At 45.5% G+C, this 25656-nt stretch overlaps 1 protein-coding gene across 28 annotated transcripts in view; it reads right to left on the reverse strand.

The window, feature by feature from the left end:
• Positions 1 to 10224: 10224 nt before the first annotated feature.
• LOC106575599 (tensin) overlaps positions 10225 to 25656 on the reverse strand; it is a 182448-nt gene continuing 167016 nt past the window's right edge. For 18 of the 28 annotated variants that reach the window (XM_045699124.1, XM_045699122.1, XM_045699117.1 and 15 more), the window contains 16 exons: positions 22934 to 24565; positions 21322 to 21405; positions 20764 to 20945; positions 20175 to 20322; positions 17671 to 17760; positions 17028 to 17057; positions 16332 to 16404; positions 15600 to 16216; positions 15171 to 15386; positions 14922 to 15017; positions 14682 to 14831; positions 14396 to 14428; positions 13728 to 13896; positions 13474 to 13542; positions 13319 to 13348; positions 10225 to 13155 (listed from right to left, as the gene is read on the reverse strand). In XM_045699124.1, the coding sequence (XP_045555080.1) occupies positions 13026 to 13155; positions 13319 to 13348; positions 13474 to 13542; positions 13728 to 13896; positions 14396 to 14428; positions 14682 to 14831; positions 14922 to 15017; positions 15171 to 15386; positions 15600 to 16216; positions 16332 to 16404; positions 17028 to 17057; positions 17671 to 17760; positions 20175 to 20322; positions 20764 to 20945; positions 21322 to 21405; positions 22934 to 24565 (3749 nt within the window). In that variant the 3' untranslated portion in view covers positions 10225 to 13025. The remainder of the gene's footprint in view (positions 13156 to 13318; positions 13349 to 13473; positions 13543 to 13727; positions 13897 to 14395; positions 14429 to 14681; positions 14832 to 14921; positions 15018 to 15170; positions 15387 to 15599; positions 16217 to 16331; positions 16405 to 17027; positions 17058 to 17670; positions 17761 to 20174; positions 20323 to 20763; positions 20946 to 21321; positions 21406 to 22933; positions 24566 to 25656) is intronic. The other 10 variants (XM_045699126.1, XM_045699147.1, XM_045699130.1 and 7 more) reach the window with 9 other exon arrangements.

Raw genomic sequence — 25656 nt, forward strand, 5'->3', positions numbered from 1 at the left:
GAAAGATGCATACGTCAACACTCCAATCTGGATGACTACTGTAGTTAGCACCTGTTTGTATTCTGTTTGTATGCCCTAATAAATCAAGATAAAGACTATCGCCCTAAATCTCTGCAAACGCTTTGCCTTATTCAGAGGGTGAGAGCGAGAGAGAGAGTGGCCCTAAACAGAGAGTACACAGTGGCAGAATACCTGACCACTGTGACTGACCCAAAATTAAGGAAAGCTTTGACTATGTACAGACTCACTGAGAATAGCCTTGCTATTGAGAAAGGATGCCGAAGGCAGACCTGGCTCTCGAGAAGACAGGCTATGTGCACACTGCCCACAAAATGATCCACAAATAATTTGAAAACAAACCCAATTTTGATAAACTCCTATATTCATTGGGTGAAATACCACAGCAGCAAGTGTGACATCACAGCAGCAAGATTTGTGACCTGTTGCCACAAGAAAAGGGCAACCAGTGAATAACAAACACCATTGTAAATACAACCCATATTTAGTTATTTATTTTCCCTTTTGTACTTTAACTATTTGCACATAATATGACATTTGAAATGTCTTCATTCTTTTGGAACGTTTGTGAGTGTAATGTTGACTGTTAATTTTTGTTTATTTCACTTTTGTTTATTATCTACTTCACTTGCTTTGGCAAAGTTAACATATGTTTCCCATGCCAATAAATCCCTTAAATTGAATTGAAATTGAACTGAGGGAGATTGGGAGGGAGGGAGAGAGAGGAAACCTGAGGAATGGGTACAGGACAAGCAGAACCAAAACAAACAGGCTGATGCTTCCATTTGATAAGTGTGTGTCTTTCGCTTGTTAAGGAATTTACACTCCAATAGCATCCATGCACCCAGGGTCACATCTTTCCAAAACCTTACTATGTGACTGAGAAGGTTACTCTTGGGTCAGATCCCTCACAGAATACAGACATTGTTTCTGTGGAATTTGGGAATTTGTGTGTTTCCCCCTTGTAAATGTCTATCACCCTTGCTGGTTTAAGGAGTTTAAACTTAGAGACATTGGTATTGTATGACTTGAATAACATACCAGTCGATAGGCTCAGATTGACTAGTGCATTAGTGTTTCTATTATTTTTGTAGAAATTAAATGCATAGTGCATTATGTGTGTTGAATGTTGTCACAACACAGAATAAAACAATTATCAAAAGTCCAATGATGGTAGGGACTGCCCATTACTGCTCATCACTTAACCATTTATTCACATTACTTTACTTTTAATAAAATATTTCAGTTGTTGTGTATTACATTTGTTTTATTTGATTACTTTATTATTTCATTTCAAGTCATCTCATCTCTGTAGAGCTGCTGCCTATGCTGTCTGACCAAATCACAATTTTAGTAGTTCTTCAAAGTAAATAAGGCATACCTTTATGACTGCTGAATACCAATCAACTAGATCATGTATTTTCAAGTAATAATATTTTCTATCCCTCTTGATCGCCTGTTCTCTCTTCTCTCCTTCTCCATGTCTGCTCCACACAGACTGGACAAGTAGAATTCAAGGCTGTACAGTGTACAATTGTCCGGTTTAGGGGAGGGTTTGGCCAGCCGGGATGTCCTAGTCCCATCAAGCTCTAGGGACTCCTTGTGGCGGGCCGGGCGCCTGCACGCTGACTATGGTCGCCAGTGGTAAGGTGTTTCCTCCAACACATTGGTGCGGCTGGCATCCGGGTTAAGCGAGCAGTGAGTCAAGAAGCAGTGCGGCTTGGCAGGGTTGTTTCTGGGGACGCATTGCTCTTGACCTTCGCCCCTCCCGAGTCCGTACTGGAGTTGCAGCGATGGGACAGGACCGTAACTACCAATTGGGGAGAAAAGTGGTAAAAGTACAAAAGAAATAAAAAAAATTACCCGAAAATAACCTACATTTCTGTTAAACACTGAGCACTAAGATTTAATTTATTGTTGAGTGGGGAGAGTTAAAAATGTTACATATTCTTAGTGGTTGAAATGGGACTATGAAACTCACATTATAGTTGTAAGAGAGGGAATCATCTGTGGTGAATTATAACTGAACTTAGAGTGATTTATAAGAGAGAGAGAGAGAGAGAGAGAGAGAGAGAGAGACTTACGGGTATACAGTAGCCTACACACCGTGTGTTTATTTGGACATGAGGCACCTGGAACCAGGGTTGAGGACCAACCCTTCAACATGTGCTAAACATCAGGCTTCTTCAGCTGACACATTTCAAAGGTTGGCATCTCCTCCATGGCCCAGATCCATAAACCACATCCAGCAGACAGAGAGATCCTCAGGCTGTGTGAAGGTATGGAGATAACGTTGGGTTAAAGTTCAGGAGGTGTGTTAACGTCACACCTTTGTACGCTGTGTGGAATCCTAGAACCCCACGCCAAAACAGTTGAAGAAAACGGCGTCTCGACACTCTCCAGCATTGTATGGTTGGCCGAGCATTTAATCAAATCCTTAATCATCATTACCTGGACCTGTCCTGGAAGAGAAAATATAAAGTCTGCAATTGGGGAACCATATGTCACTCCTGTGACGTTTTAATAGGGACGTGTTTCATCGTAACAGCCTTTGAAAACATGTGAGGCTGATGTGACAGGTGTCTCTCCACTCACCTACATGAGTCCAGAGTATGGCTGGTTGTACTCTCTCAAGCCCTGACACACATACTGGGTGCTAGCCTCTTTAGACCTGTCCACATGGACGTCCATCACATTCTTCAGTCCACCACCCTCAGGAGTATTCTGTCAAACTTCGTTTCAGGCACATGGAGCTGACTGCGTTTAGATTCACCATGACTGTCCACAGCTGCTAGGTCATACATATAAAACTGATGCACTTCAGTGGAATGCATACACACACACACACACACACACACACACACACACACACACACACACACACACACACACACACACACACACACACACACACACACACACACACACACACACACGATACTCGTATAAAATATATCTGTTTGACAACTTAAGCCACATGGAATGTCAAAGGCATCCCTCAATTATTTTCTTAAGTAAAGGTCTAAGCTAATGGTAACTGCAGCTTTGCCCTCAGCGGGGGTTAGGCAGCAGTCTACTCTGCTCTGGCAGGAGATGCATGTCTGTGCACACGTTAACTACTGGGAGAGGGGAGCTCAGCTGAGCTGCTTGTCAGTGGGAGAGAGAGTCCTGTCTGTCCATACGTCCATGTCATGGTACCACATCCCACACACCCAGACTCTAAAGGTGTTTTTTTTTTACCACTAACTGGTATTTATACTGAACAAGATATAAACGTAACATGCAACAATTTCAACAATTTTATTGAGTTACAGTTCATATAAGGAAATCAGTCAATTGAAATAAATTCATTAGGCCCTAATCTATGGATTTCACATGACTGGGCAGGGGCGCAGCCAATCATAATGAGTTTTTCCCCACAAAGGGCATTATTACAGACAGAAATACTCCTCAGTTTTATCAGCTGTCCGGGTGGCTGGTCTCAGACAATCCTGCAGGTGAAGAAGCCAGATGTGGAGGTCCTGGGCTGGCGTGGTTACACTTGGTCTGCGGTTGTGAGGCCGGTTGGACATACTGCCAAATTCTCTAAAACGACATTGGAGGCGGTTTATGGTAGAGAAATTAACATTGAATTCTCTGGCAAAGCTCTGGTGGACATTTCAGCAGTCAGCATGCCAATTGCCCGCTCCCTCAAAACATGATACATCTGTGGCATTGTGTTGTGTGCACATTTTTGAGTGGCCTTTTATTATCCCCAGCACAAGGTGCACCTGTGTAATGATCATGCTGTTTAATCTGCTTCTTGATATGCCACACCTGTCAGGTGGATGGATTATCGTGGCAAAGGAGAAATGCTCACTAACAGCGATGCAAACAAACTTGTGCCTGACATTTTTGAGAAATAAGCTTTTTGTGCATATGGAACATTTCTAGGATCTTTTATTTCAGTTCACGAAACATGGGACCAACACTTTACATGTTGCATTTATATTTTTGTTTTGTACATAATACACACTTGTATGCACACCAGTGGTGATCTGTGCCGTTTAAGATGAGGGAGGACGCACATTTTTCTTAATGAGATGGCCTTATTTCTACTACAGCATATTGGATGACTGTCATTCATATTCCATTCACCCAGTTCAGTGTAACATCGTTAGGTTTAGGCTACTACATGATACTCCAATTTTCTCTATACCCATCATGAGGTTGCTACAACCTAGCCTATGAATGAAAGTTCACAACGTAGGTGCACACAGGTCGAGAGAAGAATTTGAGGTGACAGACGATGACACATTCAATACCGCTTTGCACACTCTTGTCTGCATCTAGCTGAAATAGGGTGTAATCATTAGTCTGACAGTTGCAAACAAGAGTTTATATTGAACAAATTTAGGTATGTGTATCCCCATTTTGTTCCGTTTGCTTCTGTTTAAGAAATGTTATTCAACAGAATTGGTGGAATGAATACACCCCTGATCCAGGTGCACAACTTTTGTTTTAGAAGTGGGGGGGACATAACCTGACGTGGGGTCTGGAGGGTTCTCCCCACGATTTTTTAGGGGCATCTAAAGCTAATTTCCTGCATTTCTACACAATCCAATATGACTCATGGCCGTTCTTTCCGTCTCTATTTAGAACAACAAAAAGTAAGCAAAAATGCCCCCAGTCATTAAGTTAAATATGTTTAAGTGATTGATAAGACTGAACTAGATCAGTCAATATTGTGTTGCACCTTTAACCAATAGCCTAACATGTCTCCCAGTCCCTGCCTCTGTAAAACATCCCCACAGCATAATGCTGCCACCACCACGCTTCACTGTAGGGCATTCAGGCCAAAGAGTTCAATTTTGGTTTCATCAGACCAGAAAATCTTCTTTCTAATGGCCTGAGAGTCCTTGGCAAACTCCAAGCATGCTGTCATGTGCCTTTTACTGGGGAGTGGCTTCCGTCTGGCCACCCTACCATAAAGGCCTGATTGGTGGAGTGCTGCAGAGATGGTTGTCCTTCTGGAAGTTACTCCCATCGCCACAGAAGAACTAAGGATCTCTATCAGAGTGACCATCGGCTTCTTGGTCGGTCACCTCCCTGACCAAACTTCTTCAATTTAAGAATGATGGAAGCCACTGTCTTCTTGGGGACCTTCAATGCTGCAGAAATATTTTGGTACCCTTCCCCAGATCTGTGCTTCAACACAATCTTGTCTCGGACATAATGGCTTGGTTTTTACTCTGATATGCACTGTCAACTGTGGGACCTTATATAGACAGGTGTGTGCCTTTCCAAATCATGTCCAATCAATTGAATTTACCACAGGTGGACTCCAATCAAGTTGTAGAAACATCTCAAGGATGATCAATGGAAACAGGTTGCACCTGAGCTCAATTTCGAGTCTCATAGCAAAGGGTCTGAATACTTATGTAAATACGGTATTTCTGTTTTTTTATTTTGAATGCATTTGCAAAAATGTGTAAAAACCTGTTTTCACTTCGTCATTATGTGGTAAGGTGTGTAGATTGATGAGGAACATGTTTTATTTAATAATTTTCAGAATAATGCTGCAACGTAACAAAATGTGGAAAATTCAAGGGATCTGAATAGTTTCTGAATGCACTGTACTTCTGTTAAATGGGACAAAAAGGCTAGAAAACATTTACATACTGTCACTTATGCAGGATCGACAGGTTCCCGCGCCTTATCAGAGGTGACCGGTCCGCTCCTGATCCCTGGGATTGTCATCTTGGTCGGAGCCCTGCGGCCAGAGCTTCGCGTCGGGGAGGGGGTACTGTCACGTGTGCTCCCTCTCCGGCCTCTAGGTCACCATGCTGCTCGTTAGGGCGCACACCTGTCACCAGTGTTACACGCATAATGACACTCACCTGGACTCCATCACCTCCTTGATTACCTGCCCTTTATATGTCACTCCCTTTGGTTTCTTCCCCAGTCGTCATTGTTTCTGTTTCTGTTTCTTGTCTGTGCGTTGTTCGTGTTTCTTGTTTTGTATTATGTTTTGTTTATTTATTAAAACACTCACTCCCTGAACTTGCTTCCCGACTCTCAGCGCACATCATTACACATACAAACAACAGCTGTTAGATAGTTATATGAGGTGGCTATTATTATTATCTAACAGATAGCTACAGGCTTGAGCTGAACTGGCTGTGGTAGCTACAAGCTGGCTAATTCATTCACCTTAGTCAATAGGGGATGAAATGTTAGCTAAAGTATCATGTCAGTTACACTACTAGCTCAGCATTGGGAATAAACAGTAGTTTAGCTAATTTGAAGTTAAACAGCAGTTACCTTGCCAGCTACATCAGTCAACTAAAGAGTAGCCAGTTTCTGCTCTGCTTGCTTTTACAACTCGGAGAAAGAGGGAAACACGTACAGACTGACAGCAGCTGCCTCTGTTCAACTCTCCCGTGCTGGTCCAGCCAGCCTTTCAGAAGCTCCACAAAAACCTGTCGGTCCAAATGGAGCGTCAGCCATATTGCTTTGCACCTATCCAGTCCCGGTCAGATCAGTTAACACCAAAGCGGCCCGAAATGGAGCCAGGTCGTACTCTCCTTGTGCAACTCCTCTAGATGGAATGCATCAGCCTGCATGGTATGAATCTCAGTCAGTGCACATTTACCACATGAGGACAAGCTCTCGCTGCTGTAGCCAGTGGATTCATGACGCACGCAGCTCAATGTATTGGCGTACGCAGCCCAGTCTCTCCCCAACAGCCAATAAATGCATCAGTCTGAGGCCCTGAGCGATGCTAAATGCACAGCTAGTTAAAGGGGATAGGGCCCTACGTCATCCATGGCGTTAGTGTACATATTTCTGTATTGAGCACTGTCTGCTATGGTGTAAAAGTGATGGCCCAGTCGATGATATCGCTTTTATTGGTTGTTAGGATGTCTACTGTGATACACACTTATGTAAAGGCCAAGGGCAGGGAAAGAGTTGTGGTCCATGCGTTAAAGTCTATGGGCCGTTTTACTGTATCAAATGTCAGCTGTAAAATTGAGTGACATCGAATTGAATTGCCTTTGTACAACTGTGTGCACAGAAACACATGGCCAAACACATTTCCAATGACATTCAACTTTTTTTCATGATTTTAGACATTCGCACAACATAAAATAGATGTTTTCACTCATTGTCATCTGCTACCAAAGAGTAGCAGCCATTTGGGAGAAACACGGTGGCCATTTTGTGCCAGAGGAATTCTCACCACACATCAGGGTGCAATATAACCAAAAGTTTAGATAGAAATGTATTGGGTAGAACAGCTATGATTGTCAGTCAGGTAGATTAGGGTATTGTGTTAGCTCTATTCGCTACATTTCTATCTGTTTGACCTTACAGAATACATGGTTGAGGAGTAGGCCAGTATACTTGTGCCAGTTTCCAGCTGGGGATGCTTAAAGTTCCATAGCAGTGTTTTGATGTGCAGTACTCTCCACTCCATCACATAATGTAAATACTATATCCCCACATGGTGCCACTGGTGTGTGGACGTTGACGTGGGTAGAAGGCTATTTACGCACTCACTGTAGGAAAAAGGCCAATGATGCTAGATGGGCTTAGTGCTCTTCATGCACAGTTTAACCTAACCTGGTTTTAGCTGGCCTGGCCTGAGAAAATACATGCACACACGTACACACACACACAGAAGCATGCACGCACGCACACACAAGCTTGCATGTGTGAGAGAGATAAACAGCGAACCGAGAAAGAGAGAGTGGGTCTGTAAGAAAAGAAAAGAGGGAGTTTTAAGCCAAATTCAGATCGGCACATGACGTGTCTGTCAAAATCTCTCTTGTGCCATGTTGACGTTTGGAAACATTGCCTGCAGCTCCTAGCTGATGCTCTCTGACTGCTGTAACATGTTAGTTCAGAGCCAGGCAGCACAATGTTTTCATTAAACCCACAACTGACGTCCGTGATGTCACCTCAGCTTTTACAGCGTCAGATTAACGAAGGGAATTTTAATGAACACAGAATGAGGGCTATTGCCAACAGAGGGTTGCTATAGGGATGACAATCGAGTAGACAAACATGGTTTGTGAGGAATATGAACCTAAGGTTTTGGAATTGTTAGGCCTATAACGCTATGTGGTGGGTAAAGCAATGCCCATACATGGAGTACCATTTTGGAAAATGAGTTCTCCACTCCCAAGGCCAACAGCTACAGAAATGCCTTTTTGTGTCTAAATGTTTGCCCCAACGACCACATAGCAACCATTGCATCACATCCTGGAGATTATACATGACCCAAGATTGTGAAATGTTTACTATCGCCTTGGTCACCACCTGGCCCAGGACCCCCTGTAAGATCCCATGACCCTCAGTGTGTGTGCATACCGGGTATACTCAGGACATTCTGCCCACAACTTCCTATTCCCACTACCAAACATCCATTTCCTGTTTTAAAGGTCATGCCAGATTCCCAAACGTTGACCTCCCAAGTCCCTACATTCCGCTTTAAAGGCTTGGTTTGACCCCCACGTTGAATAATGGGATGGCTTCAAGGGCTGAATTCAAGCTGCTCTTAAATCAGTGGTGCCTGAGGATTGTTGTGCTGTGCTCCATCTAAAGTGATCCTTTGACCTCCCAAATAATCAAAACCAGAGTTAGTCATCAGTAGCACAGTCCCTAGTGAAGACCCCAGAGTGCTCTCCTGACCACTATGAGGGAAACGTGGGGATTCTTGGGTAAACGCTGCTTTAAAGTGTCTCATACACACCCATAATCTCCCTAACACCTAATGAGCAGCCACATGTTCTGATGGTGTTTGAGTTTGTCAGTTGAACGCAGTTGTTTAACCTCAACATAGCATCTAGTGAAGAACATGCTTAAAGCTGGCAAGACTGTTGACGATTGACAGCAAGGAAAAATATATTTTCTAGGAAAAAGACTCAGTGGTTTGCCATCGCAATGATCTTCATTTATAACAGAAATTGTTAGATTACAGAGCTCACATTTCAAAACACTAAATCAATGTAGGCCACAATACTTGGGGGATACCCCCTTAAATATTTGATTTGCATAGGCTGTACTAGCTATTTGAACTACATACACATTCAGAAACTGTTAATAACCTGTTCAATAAATGCATGCAGGAAAGTAGCCTACTCTGTTGTGAAGGACAGATACTGCCACTGACTGGCTACAATATGTAACCACAGGAAAATGTTTCACAGCGTAAGCCTGGCTCTGACCAATCAGTTCTTTGGACCGAATCCTAACCTGGAACTGAAATGTGTAAGTAAAATGTTTGGATAAATCTCCCACTGACATCAAGACATGATTAATGCAAGTCAGAATTGTGTGGTGGACAGATCTCAAGTGAGGATTGGTCTCTGTGTTTAGAAGAATGCCTAGATCAGTGTTTCCCAACTCCGGTCCTCCAGTACCCCCAACAGCACACATTTCTGTTGTAGACCTGGACAAAAACACCTGATTCAACTTGTCAAGGGCTAGTTGAGAAGTAGAATCAGGTGTGCTTGTTCAGGGCCTCAACAACGATCTGTACTGTCGGGAGTACTGGAGGACCGGAGTTGGGAAACACTGATCTAGGGAGCGTTCGTAAATTCACTCTGGCTATCTACTCTGAATTTCAGAGCACTCTTGTCTGAATGTGCCAAAGCTCAGAATAACTGATACATTTACGAACGCTCAACACCCGTTGAATATGGCCGGTGTCAGTAAACATCGGCAAAAAAGCTTAATTCAGTTGTTGCCAGCAGCACAGTTAGAGTCACCAACGCTCTGGATAACATGAAAACAGCCTAACCAGCTCTGCTAGGGATAAGTAAAATGGTCAGAGTGAGGTGTTCTCTCATTTATGTCTGGAAGTAGCTAGCATGCTAGCTAACTTTAGCCAGTGAGCCTGTGTGCTTGACTGCCGTTGTGTGGTCAGAACGCTCTCGGATGAACCCTACTCCTCGGCCAGTGTGCGCTCTAAACACTCCGGGAGCGAAACACTCAGAATTTATGAATGGACAATCTGACAACGCACTGAATTTACGAACGCCCAGAGCGCTCTCTGGCACTCCAGAGTTAATTTATGAACGCACACCTAGATAGTCATAGCCATAAAGATCATACAATTCAAAACATAACGCTATGGTCATAAGCGATGTGTTACCATAGAGACACAGTTATTAAGATGACTACACACAATGAGTGAGAAAATGAACGCTCAAACCACCGTATGTTTTACTGTAACGGATTTGTATTGCTTTAATGTTTTTTTTCTCCTCAGGAACAGGTAAGCCATGACAGTATAATGCAAATGAAGAAAAAAACACAAGACCCTTCTGTACATCCTTAGTAGTACATTCACACACTCATTAAGTCCCGTCTATACACTGAACTCCTCCACACACCTCCACACAAAAAGACATTCCTTTTCCATTGGTTAACACTGACTGACAACCGCAGGGTCATGTAGCTTGAAATGTTGAGGACTTAGAGAAAAAAAAAAAACATACCGGCAAATAAAGAATAAATAAGGAGAATAAATAAATCATGTTGCTTTTGAGAGGGCCACGGAGGGCCACAGAGGGCCACGGTTTGGACATCGGGGTGACTATAGCTACACGTAGTAGCTCAAATAAAAGAGATTTGAAGAATTGTAGACAACATTTTGCCTTCAACACTGATATTCACATGAAATGATAAAAAGTAATTGTTTGCATCTCTGCATCTGTTGTATGGTTGTGGTATTCCATTGGTAAGTGCTTGGTATTTCTAAACGGGCTGACAATAGTCCCAACTCCATTCAGTTACAATGGAGAGGAAGAGAGAGAGAATAGGGAAGTTCATATATAATGGTGGTGTTAGCGGTATGTGGGTCTGCATATTTACTGGCAACAGAAGGAACATTTATGAATTCATTCGGCTTAGCATCACAATTTCCTTGGAAAAAAGCAAACGTAGACACCATAGAAGTTATGTGTTTGAATCTTTGGCAAATCATAATGTCGTTATGATGGGGTGCACGTTGTTGTTTACATATTGCATTTAAGGTCGGCTTCTAAATTAAATGTCCTCATGCTTCCCTTATAAAAACGTTTCCTTTTTTTTTTAAGAACATTTCATATTTTCATAATATGGTAAATCCATATTCAAGAGCTGACCCTAAAACTGGCAACAACATTTGCCATGTAACTGATATTATTCACTGTATTATGGCAGCGGTTAAGACAAACTTGAACATTATGTTGGTATACCACCCGGACGGTTTTGTCCATGCATTTTTCCTGTAAAAATCATATGCTTTCATCCCATACATGCCTAACCTCAATCTCTGAGAACGCGAAGAAGAAACATGACGAGCTACAACAAACATACATGTACTGAGTAATGTACACCATATATATCCAAAAGCCTTTCAAAATCTCCCGACTTTGAAATCATTAGCCAAAATAAGTATTTTTTTCTCAACCCTTAAGGTAATCTTCTTTATGTAGACTGTACAATATATGTATATATGAGTTATCATGGAGGAACAAAGCAACAAAAATAAATATTTTTTTTTAGCTATGTCACCTTTCAAAGTAGTATATGTATATACATTTGATATCAACATCGTTTTTCCTTAGCTTATGGAAGATGGGTGAGTGGTGTGTGTTCGAGAAGCAGGCATTTACACACAGTGTGACAACCTCTACGTTTGTCTAAAGGTATGTAGATGCGATCTGGTGAGAGGATAAATTCCCTTTTGGTTAAAAATGAAAGACAACCTTGCTTGATACAGTGAAACCCTGCTGCAAGATCGAACAAGAAAATAAAAAAATATCGCATCTCACCATCGAGTAACTACTTCAAGAAAAGGCTGTCTACATGTTCTTTTTTTCTTTTTAGGACTCTTTAGTAGAGTCCAAAAATGGTTTATAATATCATGCAGTCTCTAACAAGGCAAACAACCTCTGTTTTCTTGTCTTAGGGTTAAAGTCTTCATTGAACACAGCGTAGAATGGCCATTTTGGTGATGTTGAACGTAGCTTAGAGGGAGGGGGGTGCAGTTGGACTAAAACATGCAGGACAGTGCCTAGGGCCCAGGGCTCGGACCAGTCCCTGGCGTTTGTTTCCAGTGTGTTCAGTAGCAGTGTCTGTGAGCAGCCAGCAGGTGAGGATCAGTCTGAGTCAAGCAGGATTGAGTTCAAACGTGGATAATTGGCACCACTGTGTGGACAGGAGGAGTGACAGCAGTAGATTTACCAGCTACCTTTCCACAGGCCAGAGTAATCCATCTCCCACATCTGAAATCAATCAGTGCGCTCCAGGATCGACTGGTCAAGTCTGGACCTAACATAAGCAATGTGTTTTATGAGAAGGTTGATCTGCTCTGTGAAGTTGAGAACAGTTTATTTTTCTCGCTGTTGAGCCCTTTACAACATACAACAGGCCTGGGAAATGTCCACTCGAGGGTTCACAAATGACTTTAGTGGACCAAGCTTAAAGATCGAGCTAACATGCAAAATGTCTTCTTAAATATTCTTTAGTAAGAAGCCACTGAGGCAAACTATTTTTCTGAAGACAGAATAAAGTTCAAGAAGAAATCGTTCTTTTTGTTTTTGTCTGTTTCATTTCAACAGTCCCATTGTAAAAAAAAAGAAGGAAAAAAAGAGAAAATCGAATAATGACATACTTGTTCTGAGTGCTACCTTTGGTAAATCAATCTGAAAACCTGATACATGTCAGTGTCCTTTTCTCCCACTGATACTTAGTTTAGCACACAGCTTCTCCACTTGGACTTCCACAGTTACCCTGTGGAAGAAACCATCTTCCTCCACCAGCTCGAGCCACGTTGTCACTGTCACCACTCCAGCCACAACTTCCTCTGACGCCATCTTGGATTACCTCCAAGTCCTTCAAACATAAAATCTCGCAGAAGAAAACAAAAAGAACATATCTCAACAAAAAGAACAGAAGAAAATAATGAAACACAATCAAAAATTAAGAAAAAATAAAATAAAAAAATAATGGCTGTCGGGGGTTCGTTGGTTTCATCGCTTCATGACTTTGGAGACGAAGTTGACGATGGCTGAAGCAGGCTGGTCGGGGTCCAACTCGGCAAACAGGTGGCTGACGTTGTCCGTTGTGCTCCCTTGTTTACGTGCCACGAAACCAAACAGTCTGAAGTTTGAAGAGAAATAAAAGCCTGGTTTGAATATGTAGGAGATGGTTCATGATTTGATGTAGTTATTTCTAGGCCTATGTGGACCATGGGACTTATTTGTCCCATCTAGTTAATGACCTATTCTATGTATAATAGAGGGATTTGAGTTGTGAGACTTACTTCGCCGTTCCACCTCCTTCCTTGCTCCACCTGTGAAGACGAGATGTGACAAATACATTTTGGAGGAACAATCAACAAATCTTCCCTATGTAGGCTACATTTGCACTATTTTCACTACTTTAGTACAGCAGAAAGATCTGGTCTCAAACACTTACTTCCTGTCCTGGGGGTCAATGTCACAGTAGGTGACAGTGTTGATTGGGTAGTGCCTTCGGAAGAAGACCCTAGGGCAGGAGATAACTCTGAGTTAGTGTTGGAAATCTCAGAGTTTGTCACCAAGCTAGCTCAATTCAAGTAAAACTGTTTGACATACTAGTATAGCAGTCAGAATCAATGACTGAATACCGACAGATTTCTATGGCTCTGACTGTGGGTGTACGGTGCTCCTGTTTCCATGGTTACTACTCACTTCCTCTGGCTATCCGTGAGGGTGATGCCCTGCGACGACACTTTGAAGTGGACGGTTGTTGCCGCGGGCAACGGGTTGACGGCCACCGTTTCGCTGATTGCCTTGGCGACGGCCTGAGGACCGGTCAGAGACTCCATGTCCACAGAGCTGATGTAAAGAACATTGCATGCTGGGAGAGAACAACAAAAAAAATGGTGCATAATCAGTCACTGATGAAAATGAAGCAGTGAAGGAGTTCAACTACCAACAATTAGTGCAATCATTTAAACATGTTGTGGATAAGTGTTGAAAAACAGATCGAGGCAACAGCTGGCTGTATATTAGTGGCTCCATATCTTCCTTTCTTCTTCGATCAGAATGCTCACTCCATGCATTTGTCGGTAGGTAGTGCCATGCTATGCTATCTCTACCAAAGAGAAGAGAACACACGTCCAATCCAGAAGACAATGTTTCAAACCTCACAACAGCTGCCGTGCATAAGACCTGAAGAAGAGTGCTATAGAAACACACCATGACAAGCAAAGATGTGACTAAGGCAGGCATGGCATGGTAGTGAGAGGGAAGCTTCTGTGGTGACCATGCAGAGCTGAAATATCAGTCTGGGGAGTGTGGGGACAAGGGGGTTAATAATGCCAAAATAGAACCCAAAAACACAGTCCAGTATTTACCATGGGCCTCCTCGGGGACTTGTTGCTGTGCTACTGCAACATAACAGGGTATCCGAGCATGAGAGGAGAAACAAAACCACTGTAGTACATGAAAACTATGTATTTGTGTAACTGCATAGTAATTACATAGTAACTACAGTTTAAAAGTAAAACAGAATTTGGCCGATTATTATTCGATTGTTGTTATATGTATCTACTGTTGTAATAGATGGCTTGGAATGTAGATGGATTGATGATCAAATGAAAGAGAATGGGCTGAATAATGCAGGGTGCAGTTTGTCCTCACCTGCTCCTTGTTTCACCAGCTCGGCCACTGTGTCAGTGGGAGTGTCCAGCTCCAGGGCCTCCTCATTGGGATCTTTGCTGGGGATCATCAGCTTGCAGGGCAGGGCCAGAGGAGTCATCGAGTGTTGGTACACCAGGGCGGACAGACATCCTGCACACATACACATGATTAGCAAGTGTACTGACTTGCTGGAGGGCTAATGAACGAGTTCTATGTTGAATATGGATGTTTGGAACTCACCAAAGTAGGGCTCGTTGGGACAGCCCTTCAGACGCACGCCTTTGGGGCTCGTCTCAATCAGGAAGTGCCTCACCAGCTCGCTCGTGATGTCACCAACTGACAAAAAGCAAAACAGTAAACACATCCTTTAATCAAAGGTCTCTGATCAAAGGTCTGTTTTTGTGTTTTCACTCCTAATGATTAAGATTGGGATTCGGGTTAGGGTGATCTGATCCTAGACCTGCGACTAAGATTAAAGATCTACTGTACCTTTCTTATTGGCCTGGGCGGTGGGAGGTGGGCAGGCCACCTTCATGGCCAGGCCGTAGGCCCCTCTGAAGGAGTGACTGTCCCTGATGACGAAGGCCCCTGGCTCCCTGTCTCTCAGCAGACTGATGGCCTGCTCTCTGGAGATGTCTGGCTTGTACCACAACTTAGACGTGTCCTGGACAAACTTCACATTCAGCCTGATGTCTGGACTCTGGTCTGTACAAGTAGTGACAAAGGTCAAAGCAATGAAATAGGGATGATTCTGAGACTTTCATCCATCAAAATAAGCACTGATTGACTGTACAGTTTCTGCTGTGCATGATTGAGTATGACCTCTCACTTGGCTAGATCTGAATTGATTGAATAGCTATAAAGAACATGGCAGAGACTAGGGCTAGATGCTATTTAGGATTGGACCTCCTCTCTCACCGTAGATGGAGAATTTGGAGAGGTCGGGTAGGGTGTGAGAGGTGGACACACTGGGCGTGCTGCCTCCACTGGGTAAGGTGGGTGTGGTGGTCTTCCCATCCAGAGTCCCATACGACAGCCCCCCATTGGACCTCTCTCCACTGGGCATCCGCCTCTTCTCTGGAAGCATCGGCTGGGGCGACACTGGGAAGGAGGGCGTGGGTGGTGCCCCCTGTCTGTCATCGGGCGTAGTGTGGCCACTGGCCATCGGGTGGCGCCCCATCAAAGGGCTAGCAGGGACGGCGGCGGTTCTGGAGCCTCTTGCGGGGATCACAGGGCTGCCGGGGACTTGCACCCTGTTTCCATTGGGCGGTGTGGGGTGACGAGCCAGACCCGGGCTGGCCTGGTTAGCCAGGCGGCACTGGAGGGCGGGGCTTGGTGGGGTGTTGGTGGCCACCGTGCGGTGGAGTGTGTTGGGGCTTCCGGGGACGGTGTGGAGGGGGCCCACGACGCTGACCTGGGATCCCTCAGGGGAGTGGGGGCCGTAGGACGGAACGGGGGTGTGCTGGGCGCTCTCCAAGGGGTGGGAGTGGAAGCCGGAGTCAGCCTGGAGCCGAATGGAGGAAGTCATCCTCATGCTGCAGAGAGAGAGAAACACTGAGCTGTAACCTAGGACTATGTTTATTCCTCTTATTTCAAGAGTTTTCCCTGGGTTCTCCAAACTCTGTGCCCCAGGAACAGTACAGTACTCACCCGTCTGGCCTGTGGATGGGACTACTGGAAGATATAGGATCATTAAAGGGGTGTCCACCATAACCATGGCCGTCTGTAGTGAAAACACACACACACATATATTATTATTACACTGTTATTGGCAGGCTAAACAGGAAGTCAAAGGGATGCTGTTATGAGGGGGGCCGACAGAAATGAAACCTGGTGAGGTCATTCCCAAAACGGTAAAAAAAGAAAAGAAACATCCTGAGGGAGACTCAAAGTGGGATTAACACAGATGCAAAGTTGAGAGATGGAGGCATTAAACAGGCCCACTCAACAGGCTAACAACCAAATATAGACATGATACCTAACCTACTGTAACCTTATCTCCCACCTTAACAAATTTCTTACTTTAACCTGAACTTTTTCTTCACCTTTCAGAAACTTCTGGGCTGGCCAAAACAATTGGGCACCCAATGAAATTCGAGAAGAGGCAGGACTTAACCACTGATAGACAATCAAAACAGAATGTTTGCGGTTGCAGCCTGTATAGTGGGACTGTGTTATTCCTCTAGAAACAAACAGCAGAAGGTAGAGCAAAACCGAGACGCCATAACAAGATCCTCCGGTCAAAACGGGGGGTTTTCAAACATGGCCGAACACAAAGGATTATGGGTACTCTGTGTGACGGGGATGAGAGGTTGATGCCACGTGTTGCCACAGAAACGCCCTTACCTTGCTCCTCATCGCTTACAGATTCACAGTCTGACAGAACAGAAAGAATAAGTAGAAGAAGAAACAGTCGGTGATTGAGGGAGAGGTGAGAAAAAGAGGAGGAGGAAACCGTTGAAAGAGAAGCAAGAGACCAAAGTTTGCAGGTGTGTAGAAGCAATTGGGGGACTAAGAAAACCTAGATGGGAAAAGGTTGTGTGTGTGTTTGTGTTCTGATCTGATCCACCATGGATTGTTTGTGTGTGTGTGTGTGTTTGTGTGTTTGTGTGTGTGTGTGTGTGTGTGTGTGTGTGTGTGTGTGTGTGTGTGTGTGTGTGTTTGTGTGTGTGTTTGTGTGTGTGTGTGTTTGTGTGTGTTTGTGTGTGTGTGTGTGTGTGTGTGTATGTGTGTGTGTGTTTGTGTGTGTGTGTTTGTGTGTGTGTTTGTGTGTGTGTGTGTGTGTGTGTGTGTGTGTGTGTGTGTGTGTGTGTGTGTGTGTGTGTGTGTGTGTGTGTGTGTGTGTGTGTGTGTGTGTGTGTGTGTGTGTGTGTGTGTGTGTATATGTGTGTGTGTGTGTGTGTGTGTGTGTGTATGTGTGTGTGTGTGTGTGTGTTTGTGTGTGTGTGTGTGTTTGTGTGTGCGTTTGTGTGTGTGTGTGTGTTCTGACCTGATCCACCATGGAGAATGTCTGCTGGATGGTGGGGCTTCAGTCCTAAAGCAGAGAGAGGGGTTTTGGCCAAGCCTGGAGGAGAACGGGCTAGAGAGAGCGAGAGAAACAGAGAGAGCGAGAGAAACAGAGAGAGCAAGAGAAACAGAGAGCGCAAGAGAAACAGAGAGAGAGCGAGAGAAACAGAGAGAGCGAGAGAAACAGAGAGAGCGAGAGAAACAGAGAGAGCAAGAGAAACAGAGAGCGCAAGAGAAACAGAGAGCGCAAGAGAAACAGAGAGAGCGAGAGAAACAGAGAGAGCGAGAGAAACAGAGAGAGCGAGAGAGGGTGAGAAACAGAGCAAGAGAAACAGAGAGAGTGAGAGAAACAGAGTGAGAGAAACAGAGAGAGAGAAACAGAAAGAGAGAGAGAAACAGAAAGAGAGCGGGAGAAACAGAGAGAGAGCGAGAGAAACAGAGAGAGAGCGAGAGAACGAGAGAAACAGAAAGAGAGCGAGAGAGGGTGAGAAACAGAGCAAGAGAAACAGAGAGAGTGAGAGAAACAGAGTGAGAGAAACAGAGAGAGAGAAACAGAAAGAGAGAGAGAAACAGAAAGAGAGCGGGAGAAACAGAGAGAGAGCGAGAGAAACAGAGAGAGAGCGAGAGAACGAGAGAAACAGAAAGAGAGCGAGAGAGGGTGAGAAACAGAGCAAGAGAAACAGAGAGAGTGAGAGAAACAGAGTGAGAGAAACAGAGTGAGAGAAACAGAGAGAGAGAGAAACAGAAAGAGAGCGAGAGAAAGAGAGTGAGAGAAACAGAGCAAGAGAAACAGAGAGAGTGAGAGAAACAGCGAGAGAGTGAGAGAAACAGAGCGAGAGAGCGAGAGAAACAGAGAGAGAGAAACAGAAAGAGAGAGAGAGAGAGTGAGAGTGAGAAAGAGGGTGAGAGCGAGAAAGAGGGCGAGAGCAAGAAACAGAAAGAGAGAGCGAGAAAGAGATAGATAGAAAGTGCGGTAGAGGGAGAAAGAAAGAGAGAGAGAGAAATGATAGATAACGAGAGAAAGAGAGAGACCAAACCAAACTGTAAGTGCTAAGCCTACAGAAGATCTGAGCTGAATACGTAGTGTCAGATCCAAACAACCAACAAACTACAACAACAGGACAACCAGGATGGTGAATGGAGACACAGTACAACGTGCCCTGGCCATGCAAGAGTTGGGACACGGCATGCAGAAAGCAAACCAACACAGAACAGTTCACTGAGGGACTGGTGACACGGAGAGGGAACCAATGGCATCCTGAACAGTACATCTAGTAACTACATAGTAGTACTGTATATCCAAGGAGACAGACACAATGACTACATGCCAGGATTGGGGTCCAATCCATTTTTTTATTCAGTCAATTCATGAAGTGAATTGAAATTCCATCAGTTTGCCACCGGTGGAAAAGGGTTTGGCTAGGGTTGGCGTGGTGGACTGGACACTGAGCAGTAATCTGAAAATTACATGCATCCTCCACTTACCAAAGAATCCCACATCAATTCTTTGTCTGTCTGTTTGAAAGATAGTGCCTCCAGAGAGGGCAGGCAGGGGCCAGAGCAGGGGTAGTGGGGCAGGGTAAAGGGGGTAGACGGAGGGGGGTATCTGGGGGTCTCTGGGGGCTCAAAGCGGGTCCTTACTTCAACTACAGTGTGGCGGTGACCACTGCAGGAATAGGGAGCCCTAACCCTGGTTGGTCCCAAATGAGTCCAAAAGCAGTCTGTCTATTGAAATGATCATGTGTCAAGCATTAAGATAAATACAGATAGATACAGTATTTATCTCTATGGTATCTCTACGGTGCCAAGAAGCAATCTACTGTCTAACCTGACATGATTTATAGGTCATGGGTTAAGTGTTGAAACTAAAATACATTATTATCTTCTATCTATTCCTGTGTGGCTCAGTTGGTAGAGCATGTAACTTGCCAGGGTTGTGGGTTTGACTCCCACAGAGGAACAGTATGAAAAAGTTAAACGTTTTATGCATTCAAGTCGCTCTGGATCAGTGTGCCTGCTAAATGATTAAAATGTCATTTTTCATTTTTATTCCCAGTCTCTCTCATAATTTCTTTCACAGAGGAAATTCGTTTTAGTATTCGTTTACCATTGAATAATCTCTACAAGAGAAAGAAAGGTGTTATTGAATTAATTTAGGAAACCCACCGCCACCGATTTAGTCTCAATCAAAACACCAACAACTGAAATATACAGTAACAGCAGTGACTTTCTCTGGCCCTGTCCAAATAATGTTAGAACGCATCGTTCCTCCCTTATAAGAAGGCAGTAAAGAAGGATGCATCTTAAAAGTATTGGAACTGGGCCCCCTTCTACAACCACTTATTGTGAACCACTTTAGGCTGCAACTGCAAGTATGAAAGATACCACATACTTAACGTTTATTGCAGTCGTATAATTATGATTGACTAACTGTGGCGATGGAGTAAGGTCTACTGGCGCCCTCTGTCTGCAGGGAGGTGAACTTACACATGTTGAAGTAAGGGGTCTGAGGTGAGACAGGGAAGGTAGGGGTCAGGGGGTGGGCCTCACCACCACTGCTGAACATAGGACTGACAGCAGCCCGACCGTCAGCATCATCATCCCCATACGCCTCGCGGTAGCTGTGCATGGGGCCCTGGAAGGAGGGGACACAGCACACACACAACACACACACAACACACGACATAACACACGCCCACCCACAGACACAGAAGGAGCCAGAAAATACACGCGGACAAGGACAATACACACATAGAGGTAATGCAAACAGGCACAGACAGGAAGTACACACATGAGGACAGAAAATAACACACAGATACAAATACGGACAGAGATAGAGACACATAACAAACACACACACACACCAACACAAAGTCCACATAGACACACACACACACACACACACACACACACACACACACACACACACACACACACACACACACACACACACACAACAGACATGGTTACTCTTACAGCGAAACAATGAACTATTCAATGAATGGAAGAAAATGTTAAGCTGATAAAGACTAGAGAGAGCTTGCTGCCTGTGGCTGGATAGGGGTATGTACTCTACCTCTCTGGGTCTTCCTCCAGGGTTGAGGATGTGGAAGTCTGACGAGTGGACAGGGGAGCGCACCAGCGGCCCCGTGTGGGCTGGAGGGTCCACATTGCCACTCTGGTAGTGCCCCTCGCTAGTGGTCCGACGGCGGACGGTCTCCTGAGTCTCCTCCGGCATCATCCCACGGGAACGCATCCCTGGAACGCCAACAACAGCGTCAGGAATTCCCAAAGGCTTTCCATCAGTTTCAGGAATGTATTTAGGAAGAACGATAACTTTAGGGTGGATCTAAAATGTGGACCTGGAAATAAGTTTCACAGTGTATCTACACTGTACATTCCAGGTTTCATACATCATTCCAACCTTAAAATATGTATTTACTTATTTTAAGAGGAATGTTGTCACAAGAGAGAGAGAGAGAGAGAGAGAGAGAGGGAGCAAGTGAGAGAGAGAGAGAGAGAGAGAGAGAGAGAGAGAGAGAGAGAGAGAGAGAGAGAGAGAGAGAGAGAGGGAGCAAGTGAGAGAGGGAGCAAGTGTGTGAGAGAGAGAGAGAGAGAGAGAGAGAGGACAAACCAGAGAAAGAATAAGAGCGATGGCGGTCAGATTGTGGCGTAGTGGAAATGCTTTCGTTGATGCCCTGAATACGAGCGTTGTACTCTGCTCACAGTGGGGGTGGTGGATAGGAGGCAGAGGAGGAGGTGGAGCAGGTGGAGGAAGAGGAGGAGGAGGAGGAAGGAGGTGCAGAGGCAGATGCAATGGCGTGAAGGGTGGTCCAACAGAGCAGAGGAATGGATGGACAGAACAAGAGACAGAAACAACAAAAGACAGAGAAAAAAAATGAATAAAGGAAAATGAACATTTTATTCTGTGAAGTCATTAACAAACAGAAGAAAGATGGAAGTTAAAATGAGATATGAGAGAAATTAGAGCAGGGATAGAACCAAAATGCGCACTTTCTGGAATCCCCCAGAAAGGGATTGAGAAACGCTGCTTCACCATACATCAGTATAATGTTATGTTTCATGTTCTGTGTGGACCCCGGGAAGACTAGCTGCTGCTTTCACAACAGCTAATGGACCCCGGGAAGCTAATGGACCCCGGGAAGACTAGCTGCTGCTTTCACAACAGCTAATGGGGATCCTAATAAAATACCAAACACCAAATCAACATCCGCAGTAGAAAGACAAAGGCAACTACCAAATAAGCCCACTTGGTGGTATCTGTGAGAACCATACCATACGCTTCCATATGTGGCGGGACGTGCATGTGGAAAATGCATGGTAGCTGAGAACTCAACCAGCATGTCTATTCTTACCACCTTATATCACATCTCCATGGTGTCCAACTCTCCCCTTGCTGTAGGACACAGCTCAGAGCTCACCGTAGGTTTTCACACCATATCTGTCCTGCACAAGGAAGACTTTCTATCTAGCTAGCTCAATGCCATGACGATTCCACCTATTACCAAGGTTAGACAAAGCTGGGGACGTGAAACAGTAGCTTCTGTTTCCAATCTAGAATTAGATATGTTAGAGTACATGTAAACAGTGCACATCACTGAATAAGCCAGTGGTGATAGAATGCCGTTGATATACTGCATTAGACTATGACTGTGCTTCTTATAGTTCACAGCATGTTCTGGAACAAAGCGTTCATTGTGAATCTGCAGCGGAGCCTGTAAGGATGACAGTCAAAACAAGGTCCTTTGCAACTATCCCTGCTAACGAATGTTTGGTAACAGTTATAAGGTGTTATGATGCAGTAGTGGCAGGTAGCCTAGTGGTTAGAGCGGTGGGCCAGTAACCGTAAGGTTGCTGAATCGAATCCCTGAGCTGACAAGGTAAAAATCTGTCGTTCTGCCCTTGAGCAAGGCAGTTAACCCACTGTTCCCTTAGTGCCGAAGACGTGGATGTGGATTAAGACAGCCCTCCCCACCTCTCTGATTCAGAGGGGTTGGGTTAAATGCGGGAGACACATTTCAGTTGTACAACTTTCCTAATGCATTATAATACTTGTCATAAGCACATATGACATCATTATAATGTCTTTTTGCTTTTATGTATTGTGACAGCGAATACCTCTGCTTTTGAAAATGACATAATGAAACATGAAATATGAAAATGAAAGAAAATTGTGAAACTAAACAGGGATATTCAATCTAATCCTCAATCCGGTAGTGACTTACCAGCGATGCGTTGAGCCACCAGGCCCTCCAGGTTAAGGTTCTCTTCCTCAGGTTCTGGCTCCTTGAGAAGGGGGGAAGAGTTGGGGAGGGGGGAGGAGGAGGTGCTGTAGCCATGATAGGGAGACCCTCCCTTGCGGTCTGGGGAGTGGGACACCACCGTCCCACCTGGGTACGAGTTCAGGGGCTTCATCTGGAGCTGTCCGGAGTCAGAGGGGTAGAGGGGGGAACCAGGCCCCTGGGCTGGGCGCGTGTGGTAGGGCTCGGGGGGGTGTATGGGAGTGGTGTTGGTGTGGGGCTGGTACGAGGCAGACCTCGGGGGGGGGTATGACAGGGGAGACTCAGCCACAGGACTCTGGACGGGCGATGTTGAAACCCGGCCAGCCATCGACCTCAGAGGCTGTCCGAAGGCATTGTAGTTAATGTTATAGCCGTGGATGGCTGAGTCCGCCTGGTAGGACGGCCTGGCCAGAGATTGGGAGAAGGGGATCTGGGCTGGCCCTCCTACACTGTTCTCACCAGAGGGGGCGCTGTAGGACTTGGGCACCTGTCCTGTGTGTGGGTCCAGATCCAGCATCAGCATGTCGAGGGCTTCGATCGACTGCTCTATGTCGTGCTGAGAGGCGGTGGGGGGGAAGTGGGGCAGACTGTGGGTGCTCTGTAAGGGAGGACCGAACGGGTCGTCTGGCAGACTGTACTGGTGCCATGCGTTCAGCCCCCTCTGGACGGCCTCCCTGCTACTGGTGCTCCTCTCAGGGGCCCTGGGCAGCTTGGGGCCTCCAGGCTCGGGGGTCCCGAAGGACTGGGAACGCTGCATACTCCCGTTCTGGTAACTGTTAGGAGAGTACTCCTCCTCCTGGGGTGAACTGGAGTCCATGATCCGCTCCTGTGCCGACGTAGAAGTCCGTACCCGGTGCACCGGCATCTCCCGTAGCTTCTCTAGGTATGGCCCGTCGTTCTGCCTGTTGATGGGTATCTGTGATTGGTAGTACAGCTCTGCGGGCGTGGCCTGGCCCTCCAATGACGACAGTGTTCCCAGACTGTCCACGCTGTTACCCTCCTGACTGATGTGCAGCTCGTCGTCCAAGATGTCCGTCTCGCGCTCTTCGGCGGAGGGGGCTGCAATGAGCCGGGTATGCCCGCTGACGTGCACCTGGGCTGGGACAAGGTGGCGAACTCCCCCCCCGGGGCTGGTGGAGGTAGCCAGGTAAGTCTGGCGGTGGAGCATGGGAGCCTCAAGGCCACTCAGAAGCTGGTCCAATTCTCTCTTCTCCTGGGGACTGAGAGGGGGCTGACTGGGCGTGTTGTGGTTCTGGTTGGTGTTCACCGCTCCATGCAGCAACAGACTGTGGTCATCGGTGCGATCGGTTTTGACGGATGCTGTCGAGTTCCCAGAGTCACTGCTGACCGACAGGGCGTGGTCAACCGCGGGCAGGGAGGCGTGGCCCACTACCGGGAGGGTGCGGTCAGAACTTGGGAGGGTGTGGTCAGGGTGTTGGGGGGTGTGGTCTGCGTTGGTTAGGGGGTGGTCGAGGACGGGAAGGCCGTTGATTGTGACCACTCCATCGAGGGACTCTTTCTTGTGGACTCGGGCATACAGGCTGCCGTCGAGGGGGCCTTGGGTGTGAACAACGTCTGGAAGAGAGAAGAAGAATACATGCTATAAATAGGTGCGCAAACAAAGAGGAGAAACAAACACATTTCTGATTTTGAAAACTCCTCACAAATGACCCAACATCACAGTCACTTTTACACCACAGGGACTTGTGCCTGACTCCTAACTGTTTCCTGGGACTGGACCACGACAGCTAGTCCCCCATGGAAAAGAGAATTCACTCCATCCTCCAAGGAGGCAACTTAATGGACGCTTAAGTCAACACAGCATATTTTTTATCTAATACAGTAGTGTTGAGTGCATATATGTATATACATACACATCCAGGCCTTCCAGCCCTAAACACATGGAGCCTCCAGCACACCATAACAGCCCTGGCTCTGGCTCTGTCTCTGGTCTAGTATAAGTACATTAGGGGTCCAAGCATCCCAGTCCAGGACCTGTCATGATGCGTCAGGCAGCACAACCCTACATGACGTGACAGGGACCCCCGCACCACCGTCTGTGGAACATCTCCTAGACACAGTGCACGAACTCGCCATGGCAACGACAGAATTCCCAGATTCTTCAATATCAGAATCTACAGTATGTGAGAGCACCAGAATTCCTATGTTATACATACACTGTATGTCATTTCACATGTCCTGTGTCTATCAATATGAACACAGCACATTTCATTTGCTGAGGTGATTTTCTCACTGAGTAACTGTTTTTATGCATCGATGTCGTAACAGCATGCTGTGTATAATCCTCAGATGTTCTCCCATGCAGATGGTTTGGTTTCATCACTCTTGGTTTAAGGCCAGCATTTATGCTAATAGCCACCTCTCAACTTTGGCAGGAGTCCCTGGCAACCTCCAGCACCCATTTCCTGGACCAATCACTCCACCAACCAATTCCTCAACATCTGGTCTCACAACAGCTCTAAACTTGAACATGTCTGATGATGAAGGACGGCATAAGATCAAGAGGCATATTAAAAAAAATATGAGGCCCAATTTGAAACCAGAAACTCAGGTTCATTTTGATTACAATACCTTGCATCATCTTTGTTCTCCAATAAACTTCTCCTGAATATTTTCAGGACCATACACACACACACCCCCCCCTC

This window comes from Salmo salar, chromosome ssa17, assembly GCF_905237065.1.
Source record: "Salmo salar chromosome ssa17, Ssal_v3.1, whole genome shotgun sequence".
NCBI classification, from domain to species: domain Eukaryota; kingdom Metazoa; phylum Chordata; class Actinopteri; order Salmoniformes; family Salmonidae; genus Salmo; species Salmo salar.